At 40.2% G+C, this 16,673-nt stretch overlaps 1 protein-coding gene across 1 annotated transcript in view; it reads left to right on the top strand.

The window, feature by feature from the left end:
• Positions 1-15,614, top strand: part of LOC116437960 (E3 ubiquitin-protein ligase KCMF1) — a 46,402-nt gene extending 30,788 nt beyond the window's left edge. The window contains exons 4-7 of the mRNA XM_032096364.1: positions 6,003-6,104; positions 9,970-10,144; positions 12,251-12,533; positions 13,464-15,614. Coding sequence (XP_031952255.1) covers positions 6,003-6,104; positions 9,970-10,144; positions 12,251-12,533; positions 13,464-13,725 — 822 coding nt within the window. The 3' untranslated portion in view covers positions 13,726-15,614. The remainder of the gene's footprint in view (positions 1-6,002; positions 6,105-9,969; positions 10,145-12,250; positions 12,534-13,463) is intronic.
• The last annotated feature ends 1,059 nt before the right edge of the window (positions 15,615-16,673 follow it).

The following is a 16,673-nucleotide window of genomic DNA, read 5'->3' as shown; positions in this document are numbered from 1 at the left end:
AACTATTCTTGTCAAAGCAGGGGGTTTCCCCCAATCCATAACCAGTAGGACACTAAATGGGGTTTTAAATGCACTTCTTAAACAAGTTTCAACTTAAATACTTCAATTGGAGATGTTAACTCCTGATATCTTGATTGACCTTGGGAGGAGAAGAAACTCGGTTAGCAGAATGACATGGAGGGTGCTATTCTCTGGTTAACTGTTTTACCATAGACCCCGAGGAAGAAAGTGATACTTGAAGTGGATTACTCATCACTAATATATTGTGAAGAAATCAGTTATAAATAGGTTCTCTCTATTCTAATTCTGTAGTTTTCTTTTCTTCCGCAGAAATTTTGAAAGTTAATGAATGACTCTTCAAACCTAATAAGGAGCTTGGGTGAAGAGGTGATATGGAAAGGTGTTAAGATCTTTCTTAAAAACACAGGAAGTGAAAAGGTTTACTTCACAATCAGTTGCACTGTGGTAGAATTATTTAACTCTGTGACACACTGCAACTTTTACAGTCCTCTGAGTTTTTCTTAAACTTTGCAACTTTTACACACAGCGTCAACCACTGAAAGTTCTGCATTTGGATGACTTTATTTTGTTTGGTGGCTTTGTATTGCAATTCTGATTTGGACCACCTGATGTCAGCGATATGTTCCTGACACGGAGTGTCCATAGATCCTGGGTTTTTAAAGCTGAGGCGCCCTTGTTTGCAGTTGTGACTTCCAGAACTCTGCACATAAAGCCTAAATTTGTGATTCTTGACACCTGCTACTCTGGTGAATCCTGAAAGAGTTAAATGTGTAAAAAAAAATCCCACAAAATTTTCCTTTTTATGCATCAGTCTGCAACACTGCTGTATCATTGTTCCAAACAATGATAAAGGGCAATATTTTTTGAATACGATTGTTACTGTTTGTGCTAAGTTTTGAATCTGGCTTTTGTGATAAATGCTTAGTATGCATGCACATAAAATTGTTTGGGTACTGTACCCTTACTGAGATAGTGAAGGGAAAATACTATGGATTCTAAATGTTCGTAGTTACAGGCTTTCAAACAATTATTTATGTTTACTGAGCTTGTAGTCATTGGAGTATCTCCTTCCAAAGGTGTGTTTTGTTTTAGACATGTATTTTTAGGGATGTAAGGGAACTTTGCATTCCCAGTTTTTCAAGGAATAAGCCAAAAAAATTTTTGGTCTGTTAAATTTTGCCATTTTTATATTCAGAGTGATGCAGATAAGAAGTTTACTTTCTGCTGATTTCTCTCACTTATAGGCACTGGTAAGTACAACAATGTTACATGTCTGCAGGCAGCAATCACAGACTGAATGAGGTTGAAAGGGATCTCTGGAGGTTATCTTGAGCAGGGTCACATACAGCTGGTTGCTCAGGACCATGTCCAGACAGTTCTTTAATAGTGACTCCACTAATAGTGACTCCACAGTTAATTCTCTGGTTAACTTGTGCCAGTGCTTGGTGATCCTCACAGTGAGAAATGTTTCAGCGTTTCCTAATGTTTATGAGGAAGCTCCTATGTTTGAATTTGTGCCCACGGTCTCTCATCCTGTCGCTGCTTGGCTCCATCATTCTTTCAAGTTCCCTTTAGGTATTCATGGACATTCATAAGATACATCCCCCATTAGCCTGCCCTTCTCCAGGCTGAAGAGTTCCATCTTTGTCAGCCTTTCCTTCATTCTTGAAATCATCTTTGTGTCCTCTTACTGAGCTCTTTTCAGTGCGTGCATGTCTCTCATACATGCGGAGCTGGGAACTGGGCACTGGTGCTGGATGAAGGCAAAGGGTCACAACCCTTGACCTGCTGGCAGCTCTCTTCAGTGGAGCCCAGAACACCACTGGCTTTCTTTGCCACAAGAGCACACTGCTGTCTTGTGGTCCACCCGGACCCCAGGTTCTTTGCTGCAAAGCTGTGTTCCATATGACTGGCCTCCAGTGTGTGCTGGTTCCTGGGGTTGTGCCTGCCCAGGTGCAGGACTTTGTACTTCCCCTTCATAAGGTTCCTGTTGTCCCATTTCTTCAGTTTTTTAAGGTCTCTCCAAAGGGCCACACAGCTCCCTGGTGTATCAGCCACTCCTCATAGTTTTGTGTAATCAGCGGAATTCCCACTAATCACCACCCTCTGAGCCCAGCTGTTGAGACACACTCTCTACTTATCCAGCCTGAGCATCAACAACTTCTCTTTGAGAATCCTGTGAGAGGCAGTGCCAGTGGTCTTACTTGAGGTCCAGGTAGGAAGTTTTCCCTACTCTTCAGTCATCTATCAGGCCAGACACTTCAGCATTGAAGTGTATCAAGCATGCCTTCCCCTTTGTGAAGCCAGTGCTGACTACTATTGATTATTTTCTTGTCTTTTCATGTGCCTGAAAGTGGTTAACAATAGCTTCCTCACTTGCCCAGGGATCAAAGCAAGATGACCAGCCTGTAGTTCCCTAGGTCCTCCTCTTACTTGCCTGTCTTTAAGACGGGAGTGAAATTTGCTTTACTCCAGTCCTCAGGCATCTCACGCAGTCACCATTATTGTTAAAAGATTGAGAGGAGGGAGCCTCACAATGGCATCTGCCAGCTCCCTCAGCACCTCTTGGTGCATCACACCATCACAGCCTGTGGATTTAAGTATTCCAGTTCACATAAGTATTCTGCAGAGTAATCCTCTTCCAGCAGGGGAATGTCTTCACTGCTCCAGACTTTCTCCCTGCTCTGTGGGGCCTGGAGTGGCAAAAGACCAGTCTTGCCAGTAAAGACTAGCAAAGGAGGCACTTGGTACTTCAGCTTCTTCTGTGTCCTGTGTAACTAGGCCTCACATCTTTTGAGCAATGGGCTCGCATTTTCCCTGGTTATCTTTTTATTTTCTCTGCACTTCTAGAAGCCCTTCTTGTTACTGTGGATACTAATTGCCTGACACAGTTCCATTTAGGCTTTAGCTTTGCTTACATTGCCCTGTGATGCTCAGATAATGCTTATGTATCCCTCCAGGGCTACCCTAGGAGGGTAACCTCTGTATGGGGGGGTTTTTTGTGTTTGAGTTTGTCCGAAAGTGTCTTGATCATTTATGTAGGCCTCCTGGCATTTTTGCGTGACTTCGTATTCATTGGGATGGAGAACTCTTGAGTTTGGAGGGAAGTGGTCTTTCAATATTAATAGGCTTTCTCAGGGCCCCTTTACTCTCCAGGTTCTTACACCATGGGACTCCTCCAAGCAGTTATTTTGAGGCCAGAGTATGCTTTGCTGAGGTCCAGGGTCACGAGCTTGTTTTTCATCTTCTTCCCTGCCCTCAGGATCTCGAACTGCACCATGTCAAGGTCACTGCAGCCAAGGCTTTCTTTGACCTTCACATCCTGACTGATATCCTCCTTGTTGGTAATTATGAAGTCCCATCTAGCACCTTTCCTTGTGTGTTCCTTTATCACTTGGAGAAACCCCGAGTGCACTCCAGGAGCCTCCTGGATTGCAGTCACACTGTGTTGTCCTTCCAACAGATTCTGGGGTGGTTGAAGACCTCCATGAGGATCAGGTCCTGCAAGTGTGAGGCAGCTGCTCTATGTCGCTAGAGGGCCTGATCTGTTTCTTCCTCCTGGTCAGGTGGCCTGTAGTAGACAACCCCTATAACATCACCTTTGCCTGTTCTCTTTTTAATTCCAACATGTAAGGTCTCCATCAGGTCATCTTCCATCCAGACAGCACTTTTAATGCACCCCAGCTGCTCTCTCACTTAAAGAGCAAGCCACCCTTCCTGTTGAAAGAGCCCCCTTCCTCTTCTAAAGAACCAGTATTTCTTCACCCATATAATGTCCAGGGACAGTGGTTAGAGTTGTAAGGCAGAGGAGTCTGGGAATCAGTATGATGATTGTTTTTGTTGGTGTTGGGGGTTCAGGTTAGTTGGACTGGCCCAGATGAAATTTAGTGTTCAATTAGAAGTCTTGCTAGCATTGTAAATGAAAAAATATTTAGGAGACTTCATCAAATACCATCTCTTCAGTCTTGTTTCAGAACAAAGATTCAAATTTTCTGCTATTATATTGCACTGCAAAAGCTTTCTCACTTTTGGGAAGACAGTAACTAGGCCTCTTGGTACATGAATTGTAAGCACTAGGTTGTTGATACTTTGAGGATAAAACTGGGGAGAGCTTTTTCTGCAGTAATGAAATGGACAATCTGAGACAGTCTCAGTGTCCCTGTTCTCCCAGTGACTCTTGTTGAGGTTACAGAAGTGCTGTCACTTACAGAAGTGCTGTCACTTAAGGTGGTTACTTTGTATGTAAATGGGGAAGTTGTGATAATACATGCACAGTTCTGGAAACTGGCAGGGTTGTATGAGTGGGATTGGCTTAGGCCTTTAAAGTCATCGTTCAGGGTTGCGTGGTGATTTCCTAATACAAATGCTCATAAATTTAAGAGAAAATTCTGACAATATTTGCCTTTCAGCTGCACCGATTGTTCATGCATGTTATAATTAATAATGATTTTTAGCTGTGTCATGCTTAATAAATGATCCAGCAATCTTTGTTGTTTGTGATTCTGTCAGAGCTTATGCTTAACTAAGTTGCTGTTCGTGTGTAACAGTGCTGGAATAACTTTCCTTAGTCAATAGTTCTTGAAAGTTTAGTTGATACTTTGGATTTGGGTTGGGGTACTTCAGTTCCTTCTTACTCACTATTCATTATAACCTTTTCTTAGCTGGTATTTTCCTGAGGATTGAGTATATTCACAAATATGGGCAGTTAATTACACCTTTGTCATGTTAACAAAGAATTTTCTGATGCTTTCCTGCTTTCCAGGAGTGGGTTGTTCTTCTTACATTGGGTTTCTGCTTCCTCAGAGTAGCTTAAATAAAAGAAGATTGCTTTGAAAGTGTTGTGTACTCTTCTGTTAGAAGATTAAGCAGCTGTAATGAAGTTTAGGGAATTCAGAACCATCTGTCCAATACACATCCATTCCTATATCCCTACAGGATAGCTATATGATATGTTGGCATAGCTGAGTATTTGTTATATTATGCTGTAATAAGATGTACCCTGTAGTGCACTTGTTTGGCTTCTGTAGAGGTGAAAAATCTGTGGAGAGAAATGCTGAACATTAAAAATACAAGGGAAGGAGTTGTAGCAAAAAGCTTTTAAAATGCCTGGTTTTCTTTTCAGAACTGATCACTAAAATTAAAGTGGAATTAGATGCAGCAGCTCCTGTCAAAAGCAGCTGAGATTTTATAGTAAACTTCAAGACCTTGTTCTCACCTCCATGAGAGTCCAACAGATGTGTGTTCTTTTATACAAGTGTTCTTAATGCTTGTGGTCTTTTGACATCTACATTCATCGGCTTAAGTATACACATGAAAAATGAAATAAAAATGGAAGATGCCATTTGTAGAGTCATTCAAAGAACAAGTCATAATTATGGTAATAGTAGTGGTAATGTTTGCCTGCTTAGTTAACTGTATTTTGGTTTAAAAAACAACCAAAAACCATTAAGCGGGGCGGGGGGGGGGAAGGGAACCAAACAAAATCAAAGAGAGACCTCAGTACCTTCTCTCAAAATACTGTTGTGGAGGGGTATGGGGATTACCCCTTCTCTGCCAAGTCTGCACTTCCTGGGTGGTGTGGTCTCAGCTTGATACTTAGCAAAGAGGGGCAGTTTCATTCTGATTCCTTTGCTGCGATGAATGTCAAGGAGGCAAATAACATTCCTGTATGATTAGACTTGACTGACTGGGGCAGAACTGGCATGCAAATACTAATTTTCAAGACATTGCAAATTGAATTTGAGAATCCTAGCTCTGGTTTTCATAGTATTCTGAAATTCATAAAGTAAAAGGTGGCCAAATTAATGTCTGCACTTCAGTAATTTTTCTGAGGTTTTTGAGTATGTTGATATTCACGTGTTTGTGAATGCCAAAATGTGATTTTAGAGCATAAGAGCCAGTGTCTAATGACTGATTCGATACAAGTTCTATTTCTTGTAATATTTATAAAGTTGGGTTTTTTCCTTGCTTTGTTATTTCAGATTTGTCCAATATGTGCAGCATTACCTGGAGGGGATCCGAATCACGTAACAGATGACTTTGCAGCTCATCTTACACTGGAACACAGAGCTCCTAGAGATTTAATATCCTTTCCAATTTGAAGCAAAGGGGCTAGACTGTTTCACCTAGTAGTCATGGTGACTTGGTTTGATTTTTATAGTCAAAGGGTCATATTCTGGATTTCCTGGAACTTAGGTTGCTAAAGATATGTATGTCAAAAATAAGAAGGTTCATCTGCTAGTTTAAATAAGTGTGGTTATCAGACTGTGCACAGACTTGTAGGTATACTTGAGAGTGTTTTGTGCTCTAACAGCAGAAACATTTACAGAATTTTGACAGAGGTTTTTTCTACTTGCATTGTGTTTTATCCTGCCTCATCATTACTCTTGGTGCTGTTTTATATGTATCAAGATTCAGTGCTTGTATATATTTATGACTTAGATGATTCAGGCATAGCTGCTTGAATTGTAAACTTGCTTAACTACTTTCAACACAATCTTTTAATAAGTAATCTTGTTGTGTTACTGACATTTTGTAATACAGCTCAGAAAACCTTCAGATTTTCTGGGAAATAAGATCTTGTCCTTCAGTTACCTTAGCAGCCAGTTACGGACATTTATCTGTGCTTGATGGCTGAAGAGCTGGAACTGTTGGGTTTTTTCATCCTTGTTACAGGAATATTTGTCTCCTTCTTTGAAATTTTTTTCCTCCCTAGAATTAACTGATAAAATATCTTTTGGTTTGGGCTTTTATTTAATGACATGCAAGCTATGTAGCATCCCTACAGTAAGGAATCTCTAGATTATTCCATTTTTTCTCATTTAAATAGACAGAAAAAAAGACTGCATTATAAGTTTGATAGTGGCTTTTTTGTTCAGGGATTTTTAAAAAGGAAAAAGGAATAATGTAAGCGCAAGCAGTTGAATTTAAAAAAAAATCCAAGCCCTATCAAACAGAATTGATTACACTAATAGAAGGGAAACAGCATTTGAGGTGATGGCTCCACTTCCGTTATGATTGTGTTTGATTGCATTTAAGTTTGTCAGTATTAACATGGTTTAGGGTCAGGACTGACTAAATGTGCAGGTTAATTACTGTGCAATAATTGGATCAGGTAAAGGAGTTTGGATATAGATTTAAACTGTGAAAGGTGAATGATGGAAAAACTGATGCAAAAATCAGTGCAAAGTCAGACGAAGGCAGTTGCTTGTACTTTGCTCTCTCACAGACAGGAGTAGAGCTCTCAGCACTCAGGAGGAGCAGGGTGCTGAATACTGTGGCTCTGGTTATGAGAGCTTGATCACAGGCATCCCCAGTGGCCAGGAGTCATGCCATCCTCCCTTTCTGGAGGAGGTGGGATAAGATTGATGAGGGGAGAGTGACTTCCAGACCACCAGATCTTTCCTGGCTTTTGGACAGCTCTGAAATGTTGCTTGATGGCTGATGTAGTTTGAGCAGTTTCTCTTGTATCGTCTTAGTTCTGCTCATTGTACCAGCTGTGAGATTTTCATAGCACCTGCCTAATTAGGCTTTTTCTAGCAAGAATTACATAACTACATAGCAGTGTACCAGAGTTCAAACTGTGGGCTTCCAACATTGACTTAACTGCTCTGTTAAGGCAGGAAGTTTAAATTTTTCCAGCTACAGAGTAAAATTAATTTCCTACTGAAATACACGAAATAGTTGATTAGAATTCAGGCTACGGCTGCATTTTCTCCTCCCTAGTACCAGAGATGCCACCAGATGACTTTTAATTAGGGAATGTTTGAGCTAGAAAAGACAACCTTTTTTTCAAATACAGAGTAAGGTTTCAGTATCAGTCATCCCAAAATGGATATATTTTGGGAATACAATGCCCATGGTTAAAGATAACACATGTAGAATTTTCTACTTGTACTCTATTGTGTTGGTGTCCAGAGTTGTCAAATTTCTAAAACCTGGTAAGAAGTATCTTGAAGTGTCTGTTTGACATTGGTCTCTACATCATATCTAGCAATAGGCAGGTCTAAAGCAGGAAAAAAGGAAGCAAATATGCCCTTTTTCACTCAGGGTCTGGCAGTGTAGGAAATAAGAACCATTGGACTCTAACAGGAAGCTGTTAGAAAGCTGCTCTCTGATATACAATTATATTGCTGTATATGAAGTTGAAGCTGTACAGAACAACTCTCCAGGCCCTGTAATTGCTTTCATGTACAAAAAGGAGATAGAGGAGGCTCTTGGCTTGTACTTTTTCTAGAGTGAAAATTTATTTTGCAGTTTGAGGTAAACATTTATTGTTGGATCTGCTACAGTTCTGAGAGGTGGTCTTATCCACCAGCTATTAATTAGACATATTTGGTTAATTTTGGTTTTTGTTCTTTCCTAGAGTTGTCCCAAAACACTGCATGTGTTTCTTACTACAAACCTTGTGCAGCTATTGCAAGGTGTGTCATTTATTCCTACAGTCTGTGGACAGCTCTTTAAAACCCAGTTTCTTTCTTTAGCAGGAAAATACCTGAAAATTCATTAAATACATCTTTTCAGTGTTAATCATGCAAGTAGTTCTCACATGACTATTCAGTTTAAATGTTTGTCACAAGGTAAGGTTTGCAGAGTCTTTTCTTACTTCAGCATAGCTGGTAGGACTCAAGTGCATGCTTAGCTGGTATTTGAAGAATGACTTTTATCTCAAACCACTTTAAAAGCTGCAGTTGGGAGAGTTACCCTAGAGTCCTGTGCTTGAAAAATCCTCAGATAATATCCTGTTCTAACATGTTTAATTATTAAAAGCTTGCCAAACTACATAGATTCTATAGTCCATCTAATTTAGCAACTCATCTCCAGTAGCATCCAAAATTGGCACATCCAGAAGTGCAAGACACTCTGTACTAAGCAAAGCGTGTTCTGTGCCGGTGAGGTTTTCCTCTTGCACCCTAGATGGTAAGTTTTACTCTGTAGCATAACCAACAGTTTTGAAAGAAGCAAACGTTCTGTAAAGTCATCTTGTACTGGCCAGAAGCTGTCTCTTCCCATGAGAAGTCAAGTCATTCCTTTCAGTCTTAAGTTCTTGACCTCTGTGACATCATGAGGCTCTGCCTCATAACTGTGATTTATGAAAAGTACATTGGACACTACCCTTGCACAGAAATTGGTACCATATGAGTGGTAACCATGCTATTATAAAAATTTAAAAATGGGAGATGGAGATCTAAGCTGAATTCTAGTAACACTAAAATGAAATAGTAAAGCCTATGCTATTTCATTTTTCACAAATGAGTCATGCTAGTAATTTTTAAGAAGAAGCCTTGTCTGGACTGTCTTGGAGGAATGAATGTTAACAACTTTATGACAAAAATAATCTTTAAATAATTTGTTGATTACCTCAAAATTTATATGAGAACCTATAAAAGTGTGACACAAAATACAAGCATCTGATAGGCGGAAGTGGGGAAAAGGGAAAATGAAAAGCATCATTGTCATAACTTGAATTAGTGATATTTCTTTTGCTGTAAGAAAAAAGGTGAAACAAAGGGGTGTGATGGATGTGCTGAATATTCCAGAAACCTGCAGTTTCCTAAAGAATGAAGTGATGAAATTTCTTGGATAAAAGCATGAAGTACAGAAGTCAAAAGGAATTCGGTAACTTTCCTGATCAGAATTGTAGTTAACTTTTTAATTATTTTTGATGCTTAATGTAAGAAGTGGGAAGGGAGAATTGAAATCCCTGTCTCAGCAGTAAGCTTGGCTGAAAATGCATTTGTGTGGGTTTTCATTAAAAAAAAAATGTTACCAGATCAGTAAGTCTGACCTACAGCATAGCCACAGTGTACCTTAGCTCTGCTTCAAAAGTTAGGTCATTACTTCATGAATCAAGAACAGTACACCTGCATATTTCATCCATCAAATGTCCTTTAATGGTTATTTAAGACTCAATGCCAAACAGTTCTGTTTTCTTAACTTCTTGACTACGATGAATCCAGTGGTGTTCGGCATGTACGTAGGATGTTCCACCCAGGCCGCGGTTTGGGAGGCCCCCGTGCTCGTAGATCAAACATGCACTTTACTACCAGTTCCCCTGGTGGGCTTTCGTCTTCTCAGAGTTCGTATTCTCCAAGCAATAGAGAAGCCATGGATCCTATAGCTGGTAAGAGCTGTAACCACAAATTTTACCCCACTGTCCTCCTTCCACAGGGGAAGGAAAGTGCAAAATGACAGTAGTTGCCCTGCTCTACGTCGCTGTGAAGCTGCACTACAGGCACAGCATCCCACAGCACAGGTGAAGAGGGGAAGGGTGTTCTTACTGTCAACATCAGAAAGTAATTAGGCTGTGTCTTTAGGATTCCCAGAAATGACTTGTTTGTTCTATTTTTAGCTTTCATGTGAAAATAACTTTTTTTTACAAGGAAGAAAAACTAGAGAGTGAAGACAATTCTGAGAACAAATATAGCTTTGCCTATGGGGAAATCTAAACATGTTAATGTTATGGTCTTCCACCATGCCAGAATGTTACAGGGAAACCTCAGAATGTCTGCCACAAATCCATCTTTGCTTATAATGCAAAGGAGACACAGTGCTCAAACTGGAGCTTGCTACTATCAGGGTGTAACTTCTTCAGGGGCAGGTAGCCAGCAGCTGTCTTAATGAGGCATTGTCCCTAAAAGGGGAGCTGTGGATCCACTGCCTTCCTTAATCATGGTCCCCTTTGCCCGCTTTCTGCTGCCTCTGGTGCTCTGCTGGCCTGGTGTGACTTGATGTAACTCATTAAATTAGCTGTGAAGAAGTAGCCTGTCAAGAGAAGGAAACAAGTTCAGTGAGGTCACAGGTGAGTTTGTTCAAAGAGGGAGGATGTTCTTGAAGCTTCCAGTGCAAGACATCCTCTTTCTTTTCCCAGGGCAGCTACTTCAGCTCAGTTACAATGTGAAGTGACTGCTGAAGTTTGTTTTCAGCCTCTCGGGACCTTCCCACTTAGCAGCATTAAATGTGGGATAAAATGTCATTCTTCTGCATCTATTCTCTTTTGGTGGAAGCTGTGTTTCTGCATTTAGAGCACACTGAGCTTGGTGTCTGCCTTGTTCCAGCACTGTCTTGAGTTCACACCTGCTTCCCTGTACTCTAAGCTTCAGCTTACAGTGAGAATAAATATATCTTAATCTTGCCTGTGAGTTTATCATGCCTGCCTTTTTACTGGAGTAATAAATAGGAAACACCACAGTAATTTTCCTGTTTAAAGTTCATAGCATCAGTTACTTTTCTTAACTTTTTTTTCCTCCCTGTGGCATTCTCTAGTAATTAAAATTTACTTAATTTTGGTGCTACTGTCAGTGTTGGTGAAAATTACTCAGCCACTCTAGTCCATATTTTACTTTATTCCTTCAAAAACAGCTTGCTTTAGAATTACATTTCATTAATGCGATGGAAGAAAAATTGTCATGACCTATATAGTAACTTTGTAATGCAGAGGAGAGGGGCAGGAGCAGGATTGTCCCCTGCTTCCTCTGCCATTGCATCAACTGTGGCAGGTGTCTGAGGTGACAAGTACCTTCTGCACAGGGCATAGAATAGATTCTGCAGTAATGCACTGAGCAGTAATTTGCTGCTAATACTTATTTCTAAAAAACCTTTGTGAATAAAACTTGCAAGGAGCATTCCATCCTTCTGAATTGGAAGACTTAAAAACAGAGGGAGGTTTTAATCACTAGGTCTCCATGCTTGTGGCAGAAATAAGAATTCATACAAAATGCTTTTGAAGCATTTTGTGAAGCAGTGATTTAATATGTTTTCTTAAATAAATTTCTTTTAGTAAATGTTTGAAGCAATGGTACAGTATTTCTCTCTCTGCTGCAGCACAGCTTCCCTCTGGGATACCTGGGAGGATGTAGTTTGTTTTTTGAGGGAACACTTGTTGAAAGGGAAAAAAAAGTCACCATCCAAAGCCAAAATAAAGAAGTTTCTTAGTCAGTGGCTATTTTGACTTGGAAGTTTCAGAATTGCTGCAGAGGACGTCTTTTGCCAGCGATTACGTGTAGATTGGCTCTCCTGTCATTGTCAAGGCATTAAACTTTGACTTGTTACTTGGACTAAGTCTGCATAAATTAGTCTTAATCTTCATAGGCATTATTCTTCATAGTCTTCTGTGAGCATTGTTGGGTTTTGATGTTAGTTGAGAAAAATGGAATTCAGGGTGTATTTATTCTGCTGTGTAATGCTTATTTAAGATCTTAAGTCATAGGTGCTTTCTCTTCTCTGGCAGAGCTTTTATCCCAGCTATCAGGTGTGAGGCGTTCTGCAGGAGGACAGCTCAACTCCTCTGGCCCTTCTGCTTCTCAGTTACAGCAGCTGCAGATGCAACTGCAGTTGGAACGACAACATGCACAGGCAGCAAGACAGCAACTGGAGACTGCACGCAATGCAACCAGACGCACCAACACGATCAATGTCAACACCACTATGACACAATCTACAACAACAACCAACACATCTAACACAGAAAACAGTCAGCAGACTATCCAGAATTCCCAGTTCCTTCTGACAAGGTAACTTGTTCAGTGTATTTACTTGTATTTACCTCTTAAAATTCCTGTTCACCTTAGTTCTAGTAGAGATACAGATCTTGATGAAGCTTATGTGTTTGGAGTCAGGCACGTGCCTAGGTTGGCATTCATTAACAGAATACTTACCTAGTTTAGAAATTATACTTAGACCCCAGAGTTATTTGAAAGAGGATTCCACCTCCGGTGTCATTCCAGTTCTAGAACATGGACTACTGATCTGAAATACAAATGTTTTCCACATCTTCTCTGTCACACCCTCCACAAGCATACTTTCATTTGTCTGGTATTGTGAAGGAGTGTGGTAGTTTTAACAGCTCCTGTGCCTGAATGTGAGTCGGATGGATTTTTTGTCTTAGTTCAAAATAATGCCATGTGACATCTTTCAGTTAGAAGCTCACTTGAGAACCTTAATCAAAGCACCCACAAGAGTCACAGCCTGTGACTTTCAGAGTTGGAGTGAGCAATTTCCTTGCCACTGTTAGGGCATGCATGTGCCCTAGGAGAAATGGAATTACATTCAGTAATCCGTACGCAGGCTTTATACATGCAATGATGTGTTTTGTGGCCAGTGTGAACTTAGAAGTTGATGTGGAAACAAGGGAGGCATATAATTGCATGTCCAGGAAATGGCATCAGCCCACCCTAAAAGACTCGTGAATAGCAGGAAACCTCATGAACAGTTTTTGATGTTCCTCTAGCTTTGGGCTCCACTGTGAATGCTGCTGCAGCAGCTGGGAAGGAGTGGGTTGTTAAATGCATGCGTGTTGTACTGAGGTGCTGGACGTGTTGAAGGGCAGGCAGGACTCTCCTAAGGAGCAGTTTCTGAGCACATCTCAGCCTGTCGGTGGTGTATCAGTGAAATAAATGGGCTTTCAGCAACTTCCTGTCTTCTCTTCCCTTGCTGCTGCACAGGTTGAATGATCCGAAGATGTCGGAAGCAGAGCGTCAGTCAATGGAGAGTGAACGGGCAGACTGCAGCCTGTTTGTTCAGGAGCTTCTACTGTCCACCTTGATGCAGGAAGAAAGTTCCTCCTCAGATGAGGATGAGCGGGGGGAGATTGCAGATTTTGGTGCTATGGGCTGTGTAGATATTATGCCTCTAGATGTTGCTTTAGAAAACCTAAATTTAAAAGAGAGTAATAAAGGAAATGAGCCTCCTCCACCTCCTCTTTGATGACATCCCACTTTGCAGACAATGTCCTCTGTGCTGTATTTGCCAATGAAAGTGGACAACAACTATCTTGGGTTTGTTTTGGTGATTGTAATTTCAGGTCTGTCACTCTTGTTACATTGTGTACATTCAAAAGAAAGAGAGAAAAGATATATATGATAATCATTTCCACTTAACTAATTTTTACTTCTAGCAGGTAAATGTAGGTTGCAGTGCAGAGCAGAAGGCTCTGTGTCCTGTACCTTGACATGCAAAAGGCTCTCCTAATACTCCACATTCAAACTGAAGAGGAAAAAAAAATGAAAAATCTCTAATGAAGCTGCTGTGTGTATTTATGAATATTAATGAATAAAAACTGCTTGGATGGTTTACCTTAACTACTGCATGACGTTTTTTGCAGCGTGCATGAGTTTTAGTGACCTTGTCATTTAAAAACTTAAATACAAGGAGTAAAACTATAAAACACAAAGCTTTCCCATTATTCAAAGGTTACATGATGAAAAAGGTTAGTGCTGAGTAGCAGTTTGTGGCCACAGAGTAGCTTTTTAATAATATATGACAGAATGACATCTTCATGTGCTGTTCCTGCACAGGATGAAAACTCTGCAGTGAGATACATTGTTGTGACCAGGGTGTGGCATTTTGCTGTGTGTGACCATTATGTTGCCCTCTCAGCTGTCACCGCAATGTGGAGTTAAACTTCATTTTACGCATCTGTAGGAGACACAGCAGTAAGGCCACTGCTGGAAGCTACTGCAAGGGACTTTTGTGTGCCCTAAAATCAAATGATGTTCACTTTTGTTTAAAGTTTTCCTTTGTTGTGGTTGTTAAAATTTTTTAATTGTTAAATATGTTTTATTCAGGTGTAGACAATTCATATATTCACTGTGTTTCTTAAAAAAAAAAAAAGTTAACCTGGATCCTATTGTCTTAGTTTAAAAAGCCTTTCACAGCCTCAATCATAGTTTATTTATGTATTTGCTTCATAGTGTGCAGAGACCTGACAGTATCAGGAGAGCTTGAGGATTTGGATTCCCAGATTGTCAGTATATTACAAGAAATTCTTAATGCTAACTTCAGCACCTTTTATTTATTGTTTCTTTTGGTTATTTTCCCCAGTATAAAAAAAAAGTTGGAAAAAAGCCTTTTAGTTGAATCATGCCACCTACATGTCTTTACTGTTAATCCTACTGGTTTGGAAAAAAAAAAAGAGTATGGTGTTCTTGTGCATAGAAATTTATAATAGCCCCAAAGCAAGGGCAGAAGGGGTATGTTCGGACTTGATTTTGGTTTTCTTTCTTTTTTTTTTCCCTTTTTTTTCCTTTTTTTTTTTGGTCGGTTTTTTGAATGTAAAGTTAGATTATAAAAACAAAAGTGCACACAGCTTCTGATGAAAATCTAAACTAGGCTTATATCATAATGATGTCTTTCCAGATCTTTCACCTCACGGCCTCTCTCTTTCTCTGTATCCTCTCATCTCAGCAGCACTGTAGAGTAAACATACAGACTTGGACACCACGTGGTGTTCTCAGCAGAACTGTGACATGTATGCTAATCCAAAATAACAGCAGGAAAAAGCTACCCCATTGACTGAAGTTTAAGTTCCTTCCTTCCTCTTTTTTTTTTTTTTTTTTTTTTAATCATCAAATCTTGATTGTTTTCATGTAGAGCAGCACAAGCTTTGGTTGGGTTTTTGGGTTTTTTTTTCTTTTAGTCTCTGCAACAGAAAACTTTACATGCAGCCTCTGGTTATCCTGAGAGTTAGCCCCAGTAGGGACTTTTTTATTGATTGTTGAAGACTTTCAAAAATTTTTCAAGCTGTAGTTTTTCAAACACATCTTCTGCACATTACAATAAGACACACGGTTCAATAAAGCATTTTCAAGACTGTTGTTCAGTTGATTTTCTTTGGTTTTAATGTATTTTCCAGACAGTTTTGTTCCAGAAATTTCCGCATCTGCCTTTCATTCTAACTGTATCTTCCAACACAAAATCAGTTTGTGTAGACATTCTTGGTGGTTTATATAAACGTTTTAAAACCAAATGCTTTGGCAGGTGATGAAGTGCATAATCTACACTCTTCACAGGTAGGTGAATTGGAGGCTGCATAGACCAAGACGCATTTACAACAGGCTCTTCTCAGTCCAGTGTTTTGTATTGGTTGAGGCTGGTCTCTTACACTGCCTGAATTCCAGACACCGCCACACTTGCCCGGAAGGGGACGCAAACCAGTGCTACCCGTGTTTGTTTAGTGACTGAATACATGCTGGCTTGGATTTAAAAGTATCCTTGGGTGTCACATTAACTTGTTCAAATCCTTAGTTGTTTGGGGGCCAGTTGACCCTTTTTTTTTTTTTTTTTTTGTTTCCTTTAGGTTTAGAAATAACATGAACTGGCTACTAGGAAGGTATTCTGGTAGTCTGTTAATTCCTATTTGCGGGGAAGTGTTTCTCAGAATAAGCTTTGTGAAGGTAGTACTTTTGAGTTATTTCCAAAACATTTATTTTCAGGGTGCTTTGGGCTGCAGTGACTACAGCCTCCATGAGCTTTGAAGGGGAATCTCATAGGGGGTTACTGCCTTCAGCATGTGAGAGAGGAAAAAAAACCACAAAACGACAAAAAAACCACCACAAGACCCCCCCTTCCAGGAGCAGGAGCCTTAGTGCTCTGCACTTGCACAGTTCTGGAGTGCAGTGAAACCTGTACTGTGGCTGGGTGGTCAAGGTCATGTACAAAATCACTGTCAAAGGTATCAGCAGAAGAAATTTTATTACAAATCTCTGAAAGCACGACAAAGTTCTATGGCAAAATTCACTCTGGTACCACACAGGTAAAGCACAAAAAGGAGAACTGGATTGGAGTCAGCCTGGAACGATACACAGCAGAGACAGGATGCAAAAGGGTGAGGACTGAGAATGTAAGGGTGCAGAGGGGGAAGGGAGACCCTCCCA

The sequence above is a fragment of the Corvus moneduloides genome, chromosome Z (assembly GCF_009650955.1).
Source record: "Corvus moneduloides isolate bCorMon1 chromosome Z, bCorMon1.pri, whole genome shotgun sequence".
NCBI lineage: Eukaryota > Metazoa > Chordata > Aves > Passeriformes > Corvidae > Corvus > Corvus moneduloides.
Note: the sequence above shows the minus strand (reverse complement) of the source record. Positions and strands in the feature narration are given on the sequence as shown.